This window comes from Notolepis coatsorum (assembly GCF_963971535.1).
Source record: "Notolepis coatsorum genome assembly, chromosome: 13".
In the NCBI taxonomy this organism is placed as follows: Eukaryota; Metazoa; Chordata; class Actinopteri; order Aulopiformes; family Paralepididae; genus Notolepis; species Notolepis coatsorum.
The window spans coordinates 116,676,337-116,699,404 of NC_140177.1; the positions used below are offsets into that span (position 1 = coordinate 116,676,337).

The window sequence follows — 23,068 nt, forward strand, 5'->3', positions numbered from 1 at the left end:
GTATAGCTAATACACTTTGCACACATCGCCACCCAGATCAATGGAAATATAGTTAGCTATTTGCAAACTGAGCTGTCAATTCTCTCTCATTATCTCTCTCTCTCTCTCATTCTCTCTCTCTCTCTCTCTCTCTCTCTCTCTCTCTCTCTCTCTCTCTCTCTCTCTCTCTCTCTCTCTCTCTCTCTCTCTCTCTCTCTCTCTATTTTTCTGTCCAGTCAGACTGTCGAGAACCTCCCTTCACGAGGGAGACGAGCAGCACCTTAAATGACCCGTTGTTGCTGAAGGGGTTTTGATCTAGCATCGCCCGGATCATGGCATGCGGCTCCCAGCAGCTCTCCCCCACACGCACGGTGAAGAGGCTCACCAGTGAACATGGGCATCAGGTCCAGGAATGTCGGTAATAACGGCTCGGAGGAGCAGAGGGACAAGAAGACAAGCGCGCTTCCCGGGGACTTGGACCAAGGGACCGGGGCGGAGGATAAAGATGGAGCCCTCCTGCTGGTGGCTCGGGAAGACTTCAACAAGAGGGCTTCCCACAGCATCGGACTTTTGGCCAAAACGCCCCTTGGGTACACGAGACCCGCCAAGAGGAATAACGTTCGGAGGAGGAAAATCCAGACTTTTATTTACGACGCGTTGGAGAGACCGCGGGGATGGGCGCTCTTGTACCACGCGTTCGTGTGAGTAGACACATACACCCCTCCTCACAGTTTCATAACATAATACAATACTGACTTTGATGTTGCCAAGTTCTTAAAATACCCCTTTCTGTCACCCTGGAGTTTTGAAGTTTGGTGAACCAGGCCGGGGATATGGTCGTTTGACCTGCTGTGATCAGTATGTCAACGATAGTAGCCCATATAGTGCCTGTTTGAGGCTTTGGCCGGATTTGAGCAAAACTTGTTTGTTGAGATTTGTCTGTTTGTTGATTTTGTTCATGTTGAATAAGTTAATAAATGAAACATGATCATTTAAAAAGGATCTACTGCAGGACCTCACGTGGGAAAAACAATATTCTTGATTTGTCCATAAAATCAACTAATATATCAGTCGACAATGTCCTGTGACTATTAGTGGACTAAGGCAGTCTTCAGTGGAGGTCTAGGACAGCCCATATATAGTTGCTATATTTATTAAACTAGACGTGGTGAGATTAAGGATATGAGTCTGTTCATGTGAGATTTGGGAATATTTAGGATTGGGAATATTTAGGATTGTGCCACATATCACTGTTACCACTCCTATAGTGTTTGCCACTGGGACAGAAGGGTGATATCAGTCAGCACTACTGATCTGGGATCAGTACTCGGGTCAGTACTGGATAACTGTTTGAACTGATTAACTTTGAACTACTGAACTCTGCACATAGTCTGCCACACTTTGCACAAGGACTCACATAGCATTTATTCACATCTTAAATCTTATCATCATATTATACCAGGGGGTTATCTGTTCTCAGATCAGTGCTCTCACTCGAAGATGCTTGATAAAAACAGGCCTGTTTAAAGTGAGTTAACTCAATGAATGTTATCGTGAGCGCATCGGATAGTGTGTGTATAGAAGCCTATATGTGTGCTGTGAGGAAAGTGTCATGACTTCTTGTTTTTTAAAGTGGCATGACTCACGTCTCATCATTGCTGACTGTCACTCCTGTGAATCACTCCTGTTAAAGAGGTTTATGTTATGGAACATAATGAAGGGAAAATACAGTTTAAACAAGGACAATGTATGGAGGCAGGAAAGAACATACAGAGTGGAGGACGGATGTATTGAGAAAGATGGAAGAAAAATAGAACTCCTTCTCACTCACTCTTTCTAAGAATGTCGATGTACTGTACAAGAGAAGCCACCTATATTCTTGGTCCTTGCCCCACAATGGTGGAACGAACTTCCCACCACAATTAGGACAGCCGAAACCCGATCTTTCGCCGTCGACTGAAGACACACTTCTTCAATCAATATCTGAAATGAGAAAACAAACAAACAAAAACAACAACAACCAACCTTCTTACTGTCATGCACTCCTCCTAATGTACTAACTTACACTCAACACTGTAGCACTCAAGTCTGAACACTTTGATGAACATTGTTACTCAGCTGATAGAGTTGCACCCTTCCTACTGACTTATCGTACAAAACTTGTAAGTCGCTTTGGATAAAAGCGTCACAGTGTTTCCCACAGGAGTTTCAGAGACTATGGGGGGTGAACCTCCGACCCTCTAGGGGGGTCCTAGGGGCATGCCCCCCCCGGATTTTTTGTTGTTGTACATTTTAAAGTTAAATGCATCAATCTGGTGCACTTTGAGAGCAAAATAAAGAGGCTAGATCTATGATGAACTTTGTGCTCAAAACACAAAATCGACTAGTGCTTCCCAATCCTCTCCTCGAAGCACCCCAGCCGTTCAATGTATTTGTTAAATTCCATCACCAGCACACCTGATTCAACTTAACTAGCCCTTTATTAGTTGAATAAAGGAATGGAATTTAACAAGGTGGAATTTAACAAATACATGGAACGGCTGGGATGTCTCGAGGAGAGGTTTGGGAACAACTGGACTAGAGCATACATTTGAGCCATCAAAGAAATTAAGCAAAAGTGGTTACCTGTGTTGAACTGGTTTATTTTTTTTAGAAAATAAAAAAAATATAGTGGATTACTATTACGACTACTACCACTGCCAATACTACAGTACTGATACATCCCTATTGACAAACTTTATATTTAAAAAAATAGTAAAAAAAATATTATTATTATTTTTTTAATAAATATAATTGTTTTGGTTCATTATACAACTGTGGCGGGACTAATTAGACTAATTAGCAGGCCGCCACAGTCTACTGTAGGTAATTAATGGGATATCTGCTGTTTTTGGAAACCTTCATAGCGTGGTTGAGATTAGGAACTGGGAGATGTTGTAGTTGTAGAAAGTTTGAACGATAGACTTGCTTTGTGTTTTGGCCAGAGGTGGTTACCTGTTTCTGTGCTGAGAAGAACATACAGTATAGGTCTGCCTAGTAGTTACACTTGCTATGCATTGTAGCAGTGTGTGTGCTGTCTCATAAGACCTGAGGAGCTGTCCGAGGTGCTGGTCCAGTGTGTGTGCTGTCTCATAAGACCTGAGGAGCTGTCCGAGGTGCTGGTCTATCAAAGCGGCTTTATATTTCAGCACGACACTTGCACACTCCTTGACTTGGACAAATAAGCACACTGCTATACCATTATAGAAGCAGACCAACTTGTTGGAACCAAATATAGTTTATGTTCAATGTAAATTACAAGGTACCTTTCTTTTAGTTATCCAAAAGAGAATGTAAAAAGCATTATGCAACAACACAGATCAGAAACCTTATCCATTTTCAAAGGAAAATTCAAATATTTCAGATCAAGTTTTGTGATTCATTTGAGTTAATGTGCTTGTTATGATCAATTTAAACAACACACTTGTATATCACTGCACCGTGTAGCACTGTGAAGGTTGAGGAACACCACATCAATTTAATTTACAAACGATTCAGCTGAACATACTGAAGCTTCCAAATACCGAAATGAATATGTAAAAAAAAAAAACGAATGTAGTTTGCTTGCATCCAGCCTGATTTGAAGTATTTCTGGAGTGCCCTGTCCATGGACCTGGTAAAGGACTCATAATGTGTTTTGACTCTGATAGTGTGTTCTGACTGTTGTTTTGACTCTGATAGTGTTCCGACTGTTGTTTTGCACAGCCTGTTTTGACTACTTCTTGAAGTGGCATTTTTAACACTGAGGTGAACGGGCACTTCTGCATCCATACCTCACATTGCGTTCAACTTGACCAATATGGCGGCGAAGTGTATAAGGCGAATTATTTCCGATTCTGCTAGAGTATAATGAGCAGACTCACTATCAGACAGGGGGAAATTAAGTAGTACCACCTCGCTGATAGAAACACGTCTCTTTCCTCATCCAGACCGTGACTCCCCATGCCGTCCCACATGGCAGCAGCAGGTGGGCTTCAGGAAATTGATTGGTTGAAAACTTTATTAACAGATTGCAGAATGGATACAATACAGTACGGCTCAATACAAACAACTGCTAAGAGGATGCAGACCAGAAAAAGACTTTCGTCTTTTTTACATAAGGGTCCTCCATTTTCAATTCATCAAGACATTTATGATATACAAGACATACAAATATACAGTACTGTGTAAGAAAAAGAGACCATAAAAAAATATACATCCGAAGGGGAAGAGACTGTACATCGGAGGGGGTTGGGTGGGGGGGCGGATTTTGACATTTACCAGGGCCAGTTTCTAATTGCAGCCACTCGTAGGTGCTCTTTGAGAGCGGTTTTGAAGGTGGGTAGGGATTCACATTATTTTACGGCTGTGGGTAGGGCGCTCCACATTATTGTGACATAATTGCGAAACGTGTTTAGTGCCGTGTTTGAGCCGAATCTGGGTTGAACATGATTTGTGGAACTCCCTCTGGTGTTGTGGTCGTGGAATTCACTGACCTTTGGGAAGTATTTCGACATACACACATGGGTATCTTAGGGAAACCTAGGTAGTTTAATCATATGCACTCAATCAGTCCCAGTCGCATTACTGTATCTTATCATTTGGATGACTTGTGATTGCTCTTTGGACATATTGGACCCCCCCCCCCCCCCCCCCCCCCATCCATGCATTCAACACTAATCTCTTGGACTGATGACCTTTTCTTGATAGTCTTACGAATATCATGAATGGGTGGTTGGTGTTTGAGGTACATTTCCAACTGTACGTTAATATTTCAGCTGTAAGCGTCCCTTCATATTCCACGAGTTGCCCATTCGATTATTAAAGGGATAGTTCTGAATTTGGAACCCCAGTCCTATTTCTTACTTACCAATGATGCTGCTGATTGGAGTCCTTCCTCAGTGCAACCCATGCTGTTCCTCATACTATAGCTCCGGATAGTTAGCCACAAACCAATGCAAAGTCAATGGGGTCGAGCTCCTGCACGCAACGCTGCTCAATGAGGCTCAGAGTGAGCTTTAGTCAGCTTGTAGAGACAGAAGGTTGACCTAATTGATTTTGCATTAGTTTGTGGCTAACTAGTTGGAGCTAGTTTTAGCAACAGCATGGTGTGTGCTGAGGAAGGACTCTACAAATCGACAACATCATTGGTAAGTAGCAAATAGGGCTAGGGTTACAACAATCTGAGCTATCTCTTTTAAGTTCTTGTTTGAAAACTGTATGCACTTCTCTGGGACCACAAAGGGTTAATTTACTGTAAGCAATAACATGAGAGGGAACCGCTGTATCGTGGTTATTAGCTCTGTTGCAGTGGCGGCCGTTGTGAACTACATTTGGGTGGGCGCGAGTTCATTCATACTACACTAGTACACGTATCATCATCAATCCAATAATGAACACATATATATCTTGTCATTTTAAACAAGTTACCATTCATTCAGCCATTATGCATCACGCGCTGCGAAATTAACACGCTGTGTTGAGAGCGAGAGAGAGAGAGAGAGAGAGAGAGAGAGAGAGAGAGAGAGAGAGAGAGAGAGATAGAATTAACTCACTTTGTTTAATTGAAACGTGGTCCAGCCGGAGGGCTTGATAAAGTGTATGTCCACTGGCTGTCCCACAGTCCCAGACTGTTGTCGATGTATATCCACTGCCCACTGTCCAGACTGCATCACAACACAACAGCATCGAACATCCTGCAAACTACCTGGCATTCTATCGCCATGCTCTAAGACAAACTCTAACCATAACCAACTTTGAAAGAGTGCCTAAGCTTAACCGTCGAAAGAACTTGCCGTCAGCCCGTCACTGACCTGTCCAGACTGCATCCGACCAACAGCTGCAAAGTGCAAACTACCTGGCGTTCTATCGCCCTGCTCTAAGCCAAACCGAGAAATGCGGCTACGGAAAAGTACTGGCGTCGTCGCCTCGGCCAATCAGAGAGCGTCTCAGAGAAATGCGGCTACGGAAAATACTGGTGCTGCTTGCTTAGATGATAATAGATCGCTTTAAAACGCGCCCGGCTTCCATCATAATACATCATATTTCAACGCACAGCGCGTTACGCACTGATTGGCTGCGACGGATACAGCGATGAAACCAGTGCACACCCACTGTAAGCGCTATTGCGTCTAGCCCGAGAGAAATGCGGCTACGGCTAGCCCGAGAGAAATGCGGCTACGGAACGTATTCTCTATCAGACAGTCACTTCCTGTTAACTGAAAACAATTATTTATATTTGATATATTAACGTTATATTGTGCATTGGAAACACAAACATACTTAAAATGAGTAAATATTATTCATTTTAAACATGTTTATTTTATTTATAGGGCTCTAAAAAAAAAAATAAAAAACATCTTCTTCTCTCTTTTAACCAGGGAGGGCGGCGCTCTAGCGCCCCTATTGACCAGCCGCCACTGCTCTGTTGTGCTTAACCACAATGTTTCATGGCGTCGTCGTTTGTTACTGGTTTTATTCAACATTTTTCAATATGGTTAACGATGATACCAAACCTTGAACAAAGTGTTTCTAATTTGGTTAATTTAATTGACAGAAAATTTACAGAAATGAGCTAGTCCCATGTGTTTTATGCTAGTCTCATGTGGTCTATGCTAGTCTCATGTTGTCTATGCTAGTCTCATGTGGTTTACGCTAGTCCCATGTGTTTTATGCTAGTCTTATGTGGTCTATGCTAGTCTCCTAGTCTCATGTGGTTTATGCTAGTCTCCTAGTCTCATGTGGTCTATGCTAGTCTCATGTGGTTTATGCTAGTCTCATGTGGTTTATGCTAGTCTCCTAGTCTCATGTGGTCTATGCTAGTCTCATGTGGTTTATGCTAGTCTCATGTGGTCTATGCTAGTATCATGTGGTCTATGCTAGTCTCATGTGGTTTATGCCAGTCTCATGTGGTCTATGCTAGTATCATGTGGTCTATGCTCCTCTCATGTGGTCTATGCTAGTCTCATGTGGTCTATACTAGTCTCATGTGGTCTATGCTAGTATCATGTGGTCTATGCTCATCTCATGTGGTCTATGCTAGTCTCATGTGGTCTATACTAGTCTCATGTGGTCTATGCTAGTCTCCTAGTCTCATGTGGTCTATACTAGTCTCATGTGGTCTATACTAGTCTCATGTGGTCTATGCTAGTCTCATGTGGTTTATGCTAGTATCATGTGGTCTATGCTCATCTCATGTGGTCTATGCTAGTCTCATGTGGTCTATACTAGTCTCATGTGGTCTATGCTAGTCTCATGTGGTTTTACGCTAGTCTCATGTGGTCTATGCTAGTATCATGTGGTCTATGCTAGTCTCATGTGGTTTATGCTAGTCTCATGTGGTCTATGCTAGTATCATGTGGTCTATGCTAGTCTCATGTGGTCTATACTAGTCTCATGTGGTCTATGCTAGTCTCCTAGTCTCATGTGGTCTATACTAGTCTCATGTGGTCTATGCTAGTCGCATGTGGTCTATACTAGTCTCATGTGGTCTATGCTAGTCTCCTAGTCTCATGTGGTCTATACTAGTCTCATGTGGTATATGCTAGTCTCATGTGGTTTAAGCTAGTCTCATGTGGTATATGATTGTCTCCTAGTCTCATGTAGTCTATGCTAGTCTCATGTGGTCTATGATAGTCTCCTAGTCTCATGTGGTCTATGCTAGTCTCATGTGGTCTATGCTAGTCTCATGTGGTCTATGCTAGTCTTCTAGTCTCATGTGGTCTATGCTAGTCTCATGTGGTTTGTGCTAGTCTCCTAGTCTCATGTGGTCTATGCTAGTCTCATGTGGTCTATGCTAGTCTCATGTGGTCTATGCTAGTCTCATGTGGTTTATGCTAGTCTCATGTGGTCTATGCTAGTATCATGTGGTCTATGCTCCTCTCATGTGGTCTATGCTAGTCTCATGTGGTCTATACTAGTCTCATGTGGTCTATGCTAGTATCATGTGGTCTATGCTCATCTCATGTGGTCTATGCTAGTATCATGTGGTCTATGCTAGTCTCCTAGTCTCATGTGGTCTATACTAGTCTCATGTGGTCTATGCTAGTCTCCTAGTCTCATGTGGTCTATACTAGTCTCATGTGGTCTATACTAGTCTCATGTGGTCTATGCTAGTCTCATGTGGTTTATGCTAGTATCATGTGGTCTATGCTCATCTCATGTGGTCTATGCTAGTCTCATGTGGTCTATGCTAGTATCATGTGGTCTATGCTCATCTCATGTGGTCTATGCTAGTCTCATGTGGTCTATACTAGTCTCATGTGGTCTATGCTAGTCTCCTAGTCTCATGTGGTCTATACTAGTCTCATGTGGTCTATGCTAGTCTCATGTGGTCTATGCTAGTCTCCTAGTCTCATGTGGTCTATGCTAGTCTCATGTGGTCTATGATAGTCTCCTAGTCTCATGTGGTCTATGATAGTCTCCTAGTCTCATGTGTATGCTAGTCTCATGTGGTCTATGCTAGTCTCATGTGGTCTATGCTAGTCTCATGTGGTCTATGCTAGTCTCATGTGGTCTATGTCTCCTAGTCTCATGTGGTCTATGCTAGTCTCATGTGGTTTATGCTAGTCATGTGGTTTAAGCTAGTCTCCTGTGGTTTATGCTAGTCTCATGTGGTCTATGCTAGTCTCATGTGGTTTAAGATAGTCATGTGGTTTAAGCTAGTCTCATGTGGTTTATGCTCATCTCATGTGGTATATGCTAGTATCGTGTGGTCTATGCTCATCTTATGTGGTCTATGCTAGTCTCATGTGGTCTATGCTAGTATCATGTGGTCTATGCTCATCTCATCTGGTCTATGCTAGTCGCATGTGGTCTATGCTAGTATCACATGGTCTATGCTAGTCTCCTAGTCTCATGTGGTCTATACTAGTCTCATGTGGTCTATACTAGTCTCATGTGGTTTAAGCTAGTCTCATGTGGTATATGCTAGTCTCCTAGTCTCATGTAGTCTATGCTAGTCTCATGTGGTCTATGATAGTCTCCTAGTCTCATGTGGTCTATGCTCATCTCATGTGGTCTATGCTAGATTCATGTGGTCTATGCTAGTATCATGTGGTCTATGCTCATCTCATGTGGTCTATGCTAGTCTCATGTGGTCTAAGCTAGTCTCCTAGTCTCATGTGGTCTATACTAGTCTCATGTGGTCTATACTAGTCTCATGTGGTTTAAGCTAGTCTCATGTGGTATATGATTGTCTCCTAGTCTCATGTAGTCTATGCTAGTCTCATGTGGTCTATGATTGTCTCCTAGTCTCATGTAGTCTATGCTAGTCTCATGTGGTCTATGATAGTCTCCTAGTCTCATGTGGTCTATGCTAGTTGCATGTGGTCTATCCTAGTATCATGTGGTCTATGCTCATCTCATGTGGTCTATGCTAGTCGCATGTGGTCTATACTAGTCTCATGTGGTCTATGCTAGTCTCCTAGTCTCATGTGGTCTATACTAGTCTCATGTGGTCTATGCTAGTCTCATGTGGTATATGATTGTCTCCTAGTCTCATGTGGTCTATGCTAGTCTCATGTGGTCTATGATAGTCTCCTAGTCTCATGTGGTCTATGCTAGTTGCATGTGGTCTATGCTAGTCTCCTAGTCTCATGTGGTCTATGCTAGTCTCATGTGGTTTGTGCTAGTCTCCTAGTCTCATGTGGTCTATGCTAGTCTCATGTGGTCTATGCTAGTCTCATGTGGTCTATGCTAGTCTCCTAGTCTCATGTGGTCTATGCTAGTCTCATGTGGTTTATGCTAGTCTCCTGTGGTTTATGCTAGTCTCATGTGGTCTATGCTAGTCTCATGTGGTTTAAGCTAGTCATGTGGTTTAAGCTAGTCTCATGTGGTTTAAGATAGTCATGTGGTTTAAGCTAGTCTCATGTGGTTTATGCTAGTCTCATGTGGTTTAAGCTAGTCATGTGGTTTATGCTAGTCTCATGTGGTTTAAGCTAGTCATGTGGTTTATGCTAGTCTCATGTGGTTTAAACTAGTCTCATGTGGTTTATGCTAGTCTCATGTGGTTTAAGCTAGTCTCATGTGGTTTATGCGTGGTTTATGCTAGTCTCATGTGGTTTATGCTAGTCTCATGTGGTTTATGCTAGTCTCATGTGGTTTATGCGTGGTTTAAGCTAGTCTCATGTGGTTTATGCTAGTCTCATGTGGTTTATGCTAGTCTCATGTGGTTTATGCGTGGTTTATGCTAGTCTCATGTGGTTTATGCTAGTCTCATGTGGTTTATGCTAGTCTCATGTGGTTTAATAATAATAATTAATTTAATTTATATAGCGCTTCTCAATAACCCGAAGTCGCTGACAATAGTCAGGAGCAAGAGTACAAACAAAGAAACAAAAGCAAAGAAACAAAAACAAAGAAACAACAAAGAAACAAAAACAAAAGGAACATGAGACCATGGGGGGAACAGGGAAGACAGCATGATAGCACAAAAAAGACTGGAGCCAGACATCAATCAGGTTGGAGGGGGGGGGGGGGGGGGGTTATGGGTGGGGGGGGGTTGAAGGCAAGGGAGAACAGGTGGGTTTTGAGGCGAGCTTTGAAGGTGGAGAGTGTAGGGGAGTCTCTGATGGACTGGGGGAGGGAGTTCCAGAGTCGGGGTGCAGTACGAGAGAAGGCCCGATCTCCAAAGGTTTTAAGCTTGGATGTCGGGACAGTGAGGGAGGCACAAGCTAGTCTCATGTGGTTTATAATAGTCTCATGTGGTTTAAGCTAGTCATGTGGTTTATGCTAGTCTCATGTGGTTTAAGATAGTCATGTGGTTTAAGCTAGTCTCATGTGGTTTATGCTAGTCTCATGTGGTTTATGCTAGTCTCATGTGGTTTATGCTAGTCTCATGTGGTTTATGCTAGTCTCCTAGTCTCATGTGGTTTATTATTGGTTATTGGAACCAGGGCGGTATCTGTTCCTCATTCCTCCGTTATACTAAACTTTGACTGCCAGAGTGGAGTGAACTCAACCTCGATGAATTGGACTTGGACTCGGACTAGGGTAATGGGGACTCGACTCGGACTCGACTCGGGCTCTTCTTTGGTGACTCGGAATTGGACTCTGACTCGAACACTGGGGACCCAAGACTCCGACTCGAGATTTAGTGACTCGACTACAACACTGGTACCCGTTGTACTTTACCCAGATTTAGTGACTCGACTACAATACTGGTACCCGTTGTACTTTACTAAGATTCAGTGACTCGACTACAACACTGGTACCCGTTGTACTTTACCCAGATTTAGTGACTCGACTACAACACTGGTACCCGTTGTACTTTACTAAGATTTAGTGACTCGACTACAACACTGGTACCCGTTGTACTTTACCCAGATTTAGTGACTCGACTACAATACTGGTACCCGTTGTACTTTACCCAGATTTAGTGACTCGACTACAACACTGGTACCCGTTGTACTTTACCCAGATTTAGTGACTCGACTACAACACTGGTACCCGTTGTACTTTACCCAGATTTAGTGACTCGACTACAACACTGGTACCCGTTGTACTTTACCCAGATTTAGTGACTCGACTACAATACTGGTACCCGTTGTACTTTACTAAGATTTAGTGACTCGACTACAACACTGGTACCTGTTGTACTTTACCCAGATTTAGTGACTCGACTACAACACTGGTACCCGTTGTACTTTACTAAGATTTAGTGACTCGACTACAACACTGGTACCCATTGTACTTTACCCAGATTTAGTGACTCGTCTACAATACTGGTACCCGTTGTACTTTACCCAGATTTAGTGACTCGACTACAATACTGGTACCCGTTGTACTTTACCCAGATTTAGTGACTCGACTACAACACTGGTACCCGTTGTACTTTACCCAGATTTAGTGACTCGATTACAACACTGGTACCCGTTGTACTTTACCCAGATTTAGTGACTCGACTACAACACTGGTACCCGTTGTACTTTACCCAGATTTAGTGACTTGACTACAACACTGGTACCCGTTGTACTTTACCCAGATTCGACTACAACCCTGGTACCCGTTGTACTTTACTAAGATTTAGTGACTCGACTACAACACTGGTACCCATTGTACTTTACTAAGATTTAGTGACTTGACTACAACACTGGTACCTGTTGTACTTTACCCAGATTTAGTGACTCGACTACAACACTGGTACCCGTTGTACTTTACCCAGATGTAGTGACTCGACTACAATACTGGTACCCGTTGTACTTTACTAAGATTTAGTGACTCGACTACAACACTGGTACCCGTTGTACTTTACCCAGATTTAGTGACTCGACTACAATACTGGTACCAGTTGTACTTTACCCAGATTTAGTGACTCAACTACAATACTGGTACCCGTTGTACTTTACCCAGATTTAGTGACTCGACTACAACACTGGTACCCGTTGTACTTTACCCAGATTTAGTGACTCGACTACAACACTGGTACCCGTTGTACTTTACCAAGTCTTCCAGGAAATGCCAGCTCACTTTGCCAGGCAGCATCATCCTTTGTGTCATTTGTTATCATTTATCACAACCCGCAGGGGGGTTTGTTATTATGAATTATGAATATGAATTGTCTCACTGTGGCAAATTAATCGCAGCAAGACTATAAAACATGTGACATAATCCAATCAAATGCTTAACACGTTTACTTTAAATAAAATAAAAAATAATACAGAGAGAATTACTGCACCGGTAATATTAATTTAAGGAGCATCTTTGCAGAACCAACTACATTAGTCATCATGTTACGTGATGCTTTGTCGGTGGTGCTGATTTAGAGAGGCAGTGTGTGGTGCGCTTCTCTCTAGAACTGATTTAGAGAGGCAGTGTGTGGTGCGCTTCTCTCTAGAACTGATTTAGAGAGGCAGTGTGTGGTGCGCTTCTCTCTAGAACTCCTTGGAAACTCCCACAAACAATGGCGTAGTCGTAAAAAGTATTGTTGGTGTTATTTATTCGCCGGCCTCCCAAGGTGCAGAGGTGACATTTATTTACAAAAAGTGACACAAGCGAAATAACAAAACAAAAATACACTATACCTACAATACAAAAGGAGTTCCACAATAACTCACAATAATACACAGAACTAACAAAACACTTACGGAGTTTCACCATGTTACCTATTTCGTAACTCATGTGGAATAATATATTGATCCCCCAACTCTCATGTAAAGACATTCCCCTCATAATTTATGAAGAGAAAAGTGAGTGTTGTGAAGGGCCAGATTAACACTGAGAATCTATGTTTTATTGTTTTATATAACTTGTATATTATTTATATATATAAGCTATATCCCTTTAAGCCTCCGTTTGAATCATAGCATTATTCGCTTTCCTCATTGGATAATGCCCTTGACGTTCGCGGCGCCAAGGACTGCGCCCCTGAGACAGGTTCAAAGGCGAGTCTGGACAAGTTGGGACATGCCTGGTGCCAGTGCATTGATTCCAGACAAGAGCTGAGGCTGGGCACTAGAAAGCCCTCTAAGTATATATATCGTGGAAGGCGCAAACAGTAGCGATTCGGAGTTCGGCGTTCGTGTGTGAAGTAACGTGAAGTTCGTCCGGAGTAATGCAACAGCAGTAGCTGCACCTAGCGTATAGCAGAGTCAAGTTCGACCTAACTTAATGTGAAGTAAAGAGTCGTCATTTAGTGTGAATCGTATTACAGCAGTTCGTTCGGTGTGCAGCATTAACAAGCAGTTCGTTCGTTTAGTAACTAGTGTGAACCTTAGCAAGTGTGTGTGGACTTAGTAATTAGTGCCAGCACACGAGGAGGGCCTAGTAGCAGAACTATTGGACATGTGCATATTGGAACCTACCGCGGCGATATTGTAGAACTATTATTGGTTGGATTATAGTGATCGTGGAACGTACTACCGTGGAGAAGAGCATCGTTAATACCCACTGTCGTTTGGATTTAACTACCTTGAAGATCTTACCTCGGGCTAGCTTCGAGGACGAAGCTGGCTGGCTATCATCATTGCTATCGGGCATTGGATTACAGCTATTACCTTGCTACTGAGCACTTGGATTATAAGGACCGGATCCGTATGAGAACCCCCTTTCTTCAAGTGAACAGCCTGAGTATCCGTACCTTCTTCCTTCCCCTGGAGCTTACAACTCTGGGAGGATATCACCTGTCTCCAGCGGTACCCTCGTTTGCCCCCCTATATTGCCATCCCACGCCAGGCGGCGTTTGGTCTAGTATACCCAGCTTAGGAATTATTCATTCCCACTGACTTTGCTACTCGCTGACTTTCTCATATTATTCGCCATAAAAGAGCGACCAAGTAATTCCCATTTGTATATAAGATAAGATAAGATAAGATATTCCTTTATTGATCCCCTTGGGGAAATTCAGGCATCATAGCAGCATGGGGGGGAGGGGGGAGGGGTACAGGTAGTAAAACAACACAGTATACAGGTAGTAAAAGACAACACAGGCAGTGTAAACAATTTGATCAATATGGTCAATATAATTTACTATCTGACTAGCTGAGGAATATTCACATTATTCACAGTGTCACATGAGGTGCAGTATGCAAGAGGTAGTGTTATAATAATTTACTATCTACTGAGTATACATTAATCAAAGTACCAGGGTAGTCTACTTTGTCCCCCTTGGGTTCCTATAAGTCCCAGGTCAATGTCTGGTAGCAGTCGCTGTCGCTGCCCCCTGTTGTGGGGCCTGGAGGCTGCTAGTCGCTGCCCACTGTTGTGGAGCCTGATGGCCGCTGGTATGAAGGACTGTCCGAGGCGGTTAGTTGAGTGTCGGGGGGGGATGAGTCTGTGGCTGAACGAGCTTCTCATCTTGACTAGCTCGTCGTAGAGGGGGTGGTAGGGGTTCTCCATGATGGCATCCAGCTTCCTTATCATCCCCCTCTCTACCATCACCTCAAGTCTAGGTAGCTCGACTCCCACCACGGAGCTAGCCTTCCTCACCAGCTTGTTGAGCTTGTTGGTGTCCCTTGAGTTGATGTAGCCTCCCCAGCATGCCACAGCATAGAAGAGGATGCTGGCCACAACAGACTGGTAAAAAGACTGCAGCAGTTTGTTGCACACATTGAAGGACCTGAGTCTCCTCAGGAAGAACAGCCTGCTCTGTCCCTTCCTGTAGAGGGCCTCTGTGTTGTCCGACCAGTCCAGTTTATTGTTCAGGTGTACCCCAAGGAACTTGTATGAGTCCACCATCTCCACATCCACCCCTCGGATGGAGATGGGAATCGGGGGGGGCCTCTTCTTGCCCCTCCGGAAGTCCACCACCAGCTCCTTGGTCTTACTGGTGTTGAGTTGGAGGTGGTTGCTGTCGCTCCACCCCACGAAGCTCTCCACCAGGGCTCTGTACTCCTCCTCATCATCGTCGGTGATGTAGCTTACGATGGAGGAGTCGTCTGAGAACTTCTGCAGGTGGCACCCGCTGGAGTTGCGGCAGAAGTCTGAGGTGTAGAGGGTGAAGAGGAAGGGTGACAGCACAGTTCCCTGGGGGGCGCCGGTGTTGCTCACCAGTACGTCAGACTGACTGTCCTTTAGTCTGACGTACTGTGGCCTCTCAGTGAGGTAGTCCTTGATCCAGGCCACCAAGCCATGCTCCAGCTGCATCGCAGAGAGCTTCTCCGCTAGCAGTGACGGCTGGATGGTGTTGAAGGCGCTGGAGAAATCAAAGAACATGATCCTCACTGAGCTGCGCGGCTTCTCCAGGTGCGTGTACGCTCTGTGGAGCATGTAGATGATGGCATCCTCCACCCCGATGTTTGCCTGGTATGCAAACTGCAGGGGGTCGAGGGAGTCACGCACCAGGGGCTTGAGGTGTTGCAGGACCAGTCTCTCAAACGTCTTCATGACGTGTGACGTCAGAGCGACTGGCCTGTAGTCGTTGGGGGTGCTGGGACGTCCCTTCTTGGGCACCGGGACAATGCAGGAGGTCTTCCAGAGCTGGGGCACCCTCTCCAGCCTCAGGGAGAGGTTGAAAAGATGCTGGAGCGGTGCTGCCAGCTGCTCTGCACATACCTTGAGCACCCTGGGATTGGTGTTGTCCGGTCCTCTGGCCTTGTTTACATTAATTTTGGAGAGCTGCCTACTGACCTGACTGGTTGTGATCGTCAGGGTTGGGGGTGGTGGGCAGTCTGCTGGTGTTGGGGGTGGGGTGCCATTGCTGATGGGTGTGGGGGGGTGGGGGGTGGGGGGGCTGCTTTGTAGGTGTGATCTGGTGCTGGTGTCGATGGGTGGGGGGAGGGGTGTGGGGAGGCCACTCTGGTCAAAGCGGTTGAAAAACGAGTTGAACTCGTTTGCACGCTCTGGAGGGCCCTCCACAGCTGTGCCCTGCTGTTTGAAACCAGTGATTTTCCTGACCCCCGCCCACACCTCCCTGGTGTTGTTGGCCTGTAGTCTGCCCTCCAGCCTGTCCTTGTAGCTGACCTTGGCTGCCCTTAGCTCTTTTTTGAGCTCCCTTTGGACAGCCCTGGCCTGCTCAGTGTCCCCTGCCATGAAGGCCCTCTTTTTCCTGTTTAGCAGGTGTTTAATGTCCTTGCTAATCCAGGGTTTATTGTTTGAGAAGCAGCGTACCCTCTTTGTGGGTACGATGCTCTCCTCACAGAACCTGATGTAGTCTGTGATGCAGTGGGATAGTCCATCAATGTCATCACCGTAAGCCCTCTCAAACATATCCCAGTCTGTCGACCTGAAACACTCCTGTAGCTCCTCCTCGACGTCGTCAGACCACTGTGGGACAGACATGGTGGTCGGAGGCTGTCTCTTAATGAGAGGCGTGTATATATTGCTGCATAATAATAAATACTGTAAATGATATCTCCTTGTCACCGTGCTGTCTATTCTGAGTGTCTGCCATATTTAACTGTACTGTCTGGCAAGTAATAATAATAAGTAGTAGTGGTTTAATCTATCACAATCTTTAATACAGTCAGGGTTTTGTAACCCCTCAGTTACAATTGGTCCTTCGAGCCGGAGGGTATCAGTAATCTTAATCATATTAATAGTGATATGGCCAGCGGCGGACACTCTCCAAACGGCTCTCCCAAACTATCGCGCCCTAGGCGCCAACGTCAGCCCCCTCCACAATTGGAGGACTACGCTTTCGTTTTACCTCCTAGCTTATCTAAAAAGCACGGATAAAACTAATAGTTTAAGCATGCCCAATCCTATCGACTTGTCGGCCCCACTAGTAGAGACCCCAGCGGGTTCAAACGAAACTGACTTAGCTCACGGGGGGGGACAAGCGGGACATGACGTGACTATACCCAAAGACCACAGCGCCACCGAGATGGACCTCGGAGCGCCAGAGGATAAAGACAGCGCCACCGAGATGGACCTCGGAACGCAAGAGACCAAAGAGGGCGCACCCGAGATAGACCTCGGCGCGCACCAAAGAGAAGAGTACCGCGTCTCAGAGATGGACCTCGGAGCGCGGGAGAAAATAAGAAGCAGCGCCCTCGAGATGGACCTCGGAGCGCGTAAAGAGAACAGGTCAACGCCAAGTCCTGTCAACGCCAGATCACCCTCATCAGCGTCATCCCCCAGCGAGGCTGACCAGAGACTAGCGCAAGCCCTGATCGCCACGCTGACAGTTTCAACCGAAAGATACCGTCTCCAAGCGCAACAACAGAGTGAGCGCGAACATTCTGCAGTGGAAAGAGAACGTCTCCAAGCGCAACAACAGAGCGAGCGCGAACGCATCCGACTGGAAGAGAGTCGCCTCCAGGCTGACGCCGCGATGACCATCAGACTGGAAGAGAGGCGCCTCCAGGCTGAAGAAAACATCCAGCGAGACCGCGCCAATGCACAGCGCGAGGCGGAAAGAGACCGTCTGCAGGCGCAGATGATGGAGCAAGTGCTCCAGAGGGCGACCCCCCACTCCTCCACCCGGAGGTCCCGGAGATCATCACTACACGGGTCGAGGGCACCTTCCCCTCCCCGACCAATCTATACGGGACCCAGCCAACGGGAAGATCCCGCCTACGTCGCCGAGAAACTAACTAAGAGACTTCAAGGTCTAGCGGAGGACGAGGGAGGACATCAAGCCCACCAGCACGAACCTATTTCGGACCCGGAGGCACAGTACAGCCCCGACCTCAGCCCCGAGCCGCTGCGTTACGAACCCCCGACCCAACCCAGGGGTGAGTTTAATCAACAGTCAGCACCGAGGAGCAGTACCTGGGGGCCCTGCCTCTGGTTCCCACCCAGCACTAACCCACGACCCCCCGTACGGGGAGACTCGCCCAGGAGGCCTCTCCCCCTATGCGCATCGGTGTCACAGCCATCCATGGCATCTTACCTTGGGACACCCACATTCCCAGACTTTACGCGTGAGGACAGAGCACAGTATACTGAACTATGCATGTGTTTAGAGACTATTATGTCCGAGGTACATGACGAGTCCTATAAATATGCCATCCTCCTCAAGCACCTTAAAGTACCCAGAGCGCACAACATAGCGCTGGCATATTCTAACTCAAGAACCCCCTATTCTGATGCTCTGGTGGCCCTCGACGCGCGCTATGGACGCATATGGGACTATGTAATTCAAGAAATACGGGAGATCGACCGCCTTCCCCCAGCTAAAGACAATAGAGCCCTAGATGACCTATCTATAAAGGTACAATCCCTGGTAGGGATGCTCGGGTCACAGAAGGAGAAGGGGAGATATGAACTATATGCCAATTCCAACGTGGAGCGGATACTGGAGAAGCTCCCCCCCGCCCGTCAAGAGCGCTTTCGGCGGCAGAGAGACCACCGTGACCCCCACGGCCCAGAACCATCCCTCCTAGACCTTGCTGACTTCCTAGCCCGGGAGGTCAGCAGTCTACGACTAGACACGTTCGCGTGGGGTGGCTCTAACCCTAAAGATGGACCGAGAAGGTTCAACGACAACCGCCGGTCCGTGACCGTGATGCACCAGGCCGAGTCAGTGCCGCGGCAAAAGAGCCATAACACCCCCCCCGCGAAGGGAAAATGGAAGATCGCCTGCCAGTATTGTGACCACGAACATTGGCTATCTCAATGCGACACCTTTAAGAAGTTGACCGCTGACGAACCGCCGCTGCTTCCGCTGCGCGCGCAGCCACATGGCAGCTGAGTGCCGCCTGAAGAAAAGATGCAGCAAGTGTGACGGCGCCCACCTGGATGCCCTACACGAGAGCAACAAGCGGAGACCCGTACCACAAAGCAGCTCGAGAGCAGACGTCCTATACATAGACCCTGCGAAGAGCGGGAGCTCCCGAGTGCTCCTTAAGGTGGTCCGAGTGCTCCTAAGCTACGAGGACAAGGTCCTGGACACTTACACCGTCCTCGACGATGGGTCAGAAAAGACTCTCCTCCTCGCTTCCGCCGCAGCCCAGTTGGGCCTGCGGGGTACCGAAGAAACAATGACAATCCGTACTATTCGGCGAGACCTAAAGACCATAAAGGGCGAAAACGTCTCATTCACAATAGCAGCGGTTGAGCAGCCCGAGAAGCGGTACAGCATCACTAAGGCATTTACAAGCCATGACATAGGTCTGTCACGCTATAACTACCCCATCCCACAGCTGATGGAGAAGTACGCGCACCTACGCCGACTGCCTATACCGCTCATCGACGGCGCCACACCGACCCTGCTCATAGGCTCCGACCACGCAGACCTCATCGTCCCAACGGACGCGGTCCACATCGGACCCAGAGGCTGCCCAGCCGCGGTCAAGACCCGCCTGGGCTGGACACTCCAAGGCCCTCTCTCCGGGCCTTCCAACCGACCAACGTCCACACGCTGCCTCTACACGAAGGTGAGCGACAACGACACTACCCTCTTGCAGCACGTCGAGAGACTATGGACATTAGACTCGATGCCCTTCAAGAACGAACGGAAACTAGTTCGCTCCAAGGAGGACAAGTACGCCATAGCTCTCCTCGAGCAGAAGACAAAGAGGGTCGAGGTCGACGGAGTGATGAGATACGCAACTCAGCGTTTCCGTTAGCCGGTAATTACCGGTATTTGACCGGCAAAATCTGTTGAAGTCCGACATATTTAATCTCTCCGGTCTTAATGTCCGGTGAAAATAATTCCCTGAGTCTAAGCACAATTTGATTATTTGAATTGTATTAAAATAGGCTAAAATTAAATAGCCTATGCGATGAATGAAACGATCATTACATTTGTTTCCTCGTAGCTTCTAATAATGACAACGACGTTGTCAGCGAGAGCTTAGTGCTGGGTGTGTGAACTTTTGTGAAGCTGCAGAGCCGGAGCAGCAGCAGCACAATGCAGTATTCCAGCAGTACTCCAATTCAGCCATTTTCAATTCAATGTTGGGTGGGGGGCGCTGCTGTGCGGTCCCCAGAAAAGAGCCAATAACAGCTGAATCAGCTGCTCTGCAGCGCCATACTCTTTGCAAATAAGTCGTTGCGAGGTGGAGAGAGTCGTCACGCAAACCCACGATAATGTTGCCGTCTCTCTCTGCCAAATTTCTCAGTTCTTCGCTTGATATAATTAATACAAATGTCCAATATAACGGAATTCGTTAGCTCATAAAAATGTGATTATAACAGACTGTTGTTTATTAATGTCGGGCGACTGCCCACAGACACCTATTTGATTTAAAGTCGGCAGCAGCACGAGTCTCGGGACTTATTTTATTTGGAATATAATGACTTTATACGCAAAAGTAGCCTAGTTTTAAGTAAAAATATTATAAATCTACATGCCTTGATGATGTAATTCTTTTGTTTTGTTGTCATTCTTTTGCCTATCAATTGTTTTTAAGCTCAAAAAACTCTGACCGGAATATCTCTCATTTGACCGGTAGATTGAAATCTACCGGACACTGAGGCCGGCAACAATTTTTTCTAACGGAAACCCTGACGCAACTCCACTCTTGAGGCGGGAGGGGATGCCCACCCTCCACGCATCAAAAGAAGCGACACAACGCTATCTACAGAACACCGAGCGGCGTCTCGCTAAAGACCCCACTCAAGCAACGATATACCGCGCCGAAATTGACAAGCTGATCACGGCTGGACATATAAAGAAAATCGACGACCACGAGGCAGACCAGACGACTGAATCCTGGTACGTGCCCCACCACAAGGTCCACCACAACGGCAAGAACCGCATTGTATTTAACTGCAGTTATCAGATCGGACTACAGAACCTGAATAACTTTCTCCTGCCCGGCCCGACACTCGGCCCCTCCCTCCTCGGCGTACTACTACGTTTCCGCCAGGACAAAGTAGCAATCAGCGGCGACATCAAAGGGATGTTCCTACAAGTGCGACTGATGGAGGAAGACAAGCCCCTGCTGCGGTTCCTGTGGAGAGAGAGGATCGACGATGAACAACCCTCAATCTATCAATGGGAGGTCCTCCCCTTCGGCACCACATGCAGTCCATGCTGCGCCACGTTCGCGCTACAGAAGCACGTGGCCGAAGACCCTGGAGCCGACGAGGAGGTCAGACACAGCGTGGAAAGGAGTTTCTACGTGGACAACTGCCTACAGAGCGTATCAACGCCAGAAGAAGCTGAGAGCATCTTGCTGAAGCTATGAGCCTCCCTGGTCAAAGGCGGCTTCGACCTTAGGCAATGGGCCAGCAGTGACCCTCACGTACTCCGCAGCCTCCCCCCAGAGACAAAGGCAGCAAGCAGCGAGACCTGGATGGCGACCACCCCAGGTGAAGCACAGGAAATGACACTGGGCCTCGTCTGGCGTTTCAAAACAGACTCGCTCCATTACAAGCACACACCCCTGACCAAGGAGCAGGGAAGGCCGACCCCTCTACCGACCACTCGACGGAGTGTATACAGAACACTCGCAAGCCAATACGACCCGCTGGGGTGTATCCTACCTTACACCACTCGGGCGAAGATGCTGGTGCGAGAACTGTGGGACAAGGAGCAGGGCTGGGACGACCCCATACCCGAGCACCTGGCTTCCACCTGGAGAGAATGGGAGGGAGAACTCGCTCCAAGATGTGAACATTCGACGGAGCTACTTCCCCCCCACAGTGCGGCTGGAGACGTGTCAGATAGACCTGCACGTCTTCAGTGACGCCTCAGAAGTGGCCTACGGATCGGTGGCTTACTTGAGAGCTCGAGAAGAGGGAGGAGAAGTACATACAGCCTTCGTCCTGGCCCGCTCGAGGATAGCCCCCCGCAAGCAGCAATCGATCCCGCGTCTAGAGCTCTGCGCAGCTCTGGTAGGCGCGCAACTCGCCACGCTGATACAAAGCGAACTCACCATAACGGTGCGAAAGACAATCCTGTGGTCAGACTCCATGACTGTGCTCACTTGGATCCAGTCCGACTCTTGTCGATACAAAATTTTCGTCGGAGTCCGAGTCACCGAGATCCAAGACTTGGTAGGATCAGCGTGTTGGAGATACGTTGACACCAAGCAGAACCCAGTGGATGTCATCACACGGGGGATGTCCTTAGACGACCTCACACGTCTTAACCCTTACAGTGACGGTCCTGAGTTCCTCAAGCTCCCGGAGGAGAAGTGGCCTACCCCCACACCACGGGAGGCGAGTCAAGAGGAGGCAGAGATCAAGAAGTCTATGTTCTGCGGGCTGACGCACGCCCCGGCTCCAACGGACCCGAACTTAGACGACTGCTTAACTCTTGAGAGTGCTCAGAAAAGGACATTCTTGTGGCACCACCCTGAGGTTCCCCCCACCACAGACCTTGACGCATCGAACTACAAAGAGGCCGAACTCCTTCTGCTAAGGAGAGCCCAAAGAGACTCATTCCCAGAAGAACTAGACTGCCTGACAGGGGAAAAGCCAGTCCCCTCAGACAGCCGACTTCTCACTTTGGCCCCAGAGCTCGACGCCCAGCACCTCATCAGGGTGGGTGGTCGTTTGAGACGGGCCCCGGACGTGACTGACGATGCTAAGCATCCTATCGTCCTCAACAGCCGACACAAGATAACCGAGCTGATCATACAGAAGTACGACGAGGTGGTGCACCACGCGGGGGCAGAGAGAGTCTTCGCTGAGATCCGACGACGCTTCTGGATACTCCAAGGGAGAGAAGCAGTACGTCGCTTCCAACGGACTTGCCTAACCTGTCGCAAGTGGAGAGCACAGCCCAGTATCCCGATGA

The 23,068-nt window shown here is 47.1% G+C and overlaps 1 protein-coding gene across 1 annotated transcript in view; it reads left to right on the forward strand.

Annotated features, from left to right (window-relative positions):
• Positions 1-372: 372 nt before the first annotated feature.
• kcnq3 (potassium voltage-gated channel, KQT-like subfamily, member 3) overlaps positions 373-23,068 on the forward strand; it is a gene marked incomplete at both ends in the record, with an annotated part of 419,830 nt that continues 397,134 nt past the window's right edge. Inside the window, 1 exon segment of the mRNA XM_084327781.1 lies at positions 373-680. Coding sequence (XP_084183907.1) covers positions 373-680 — 308 coding nt within the window.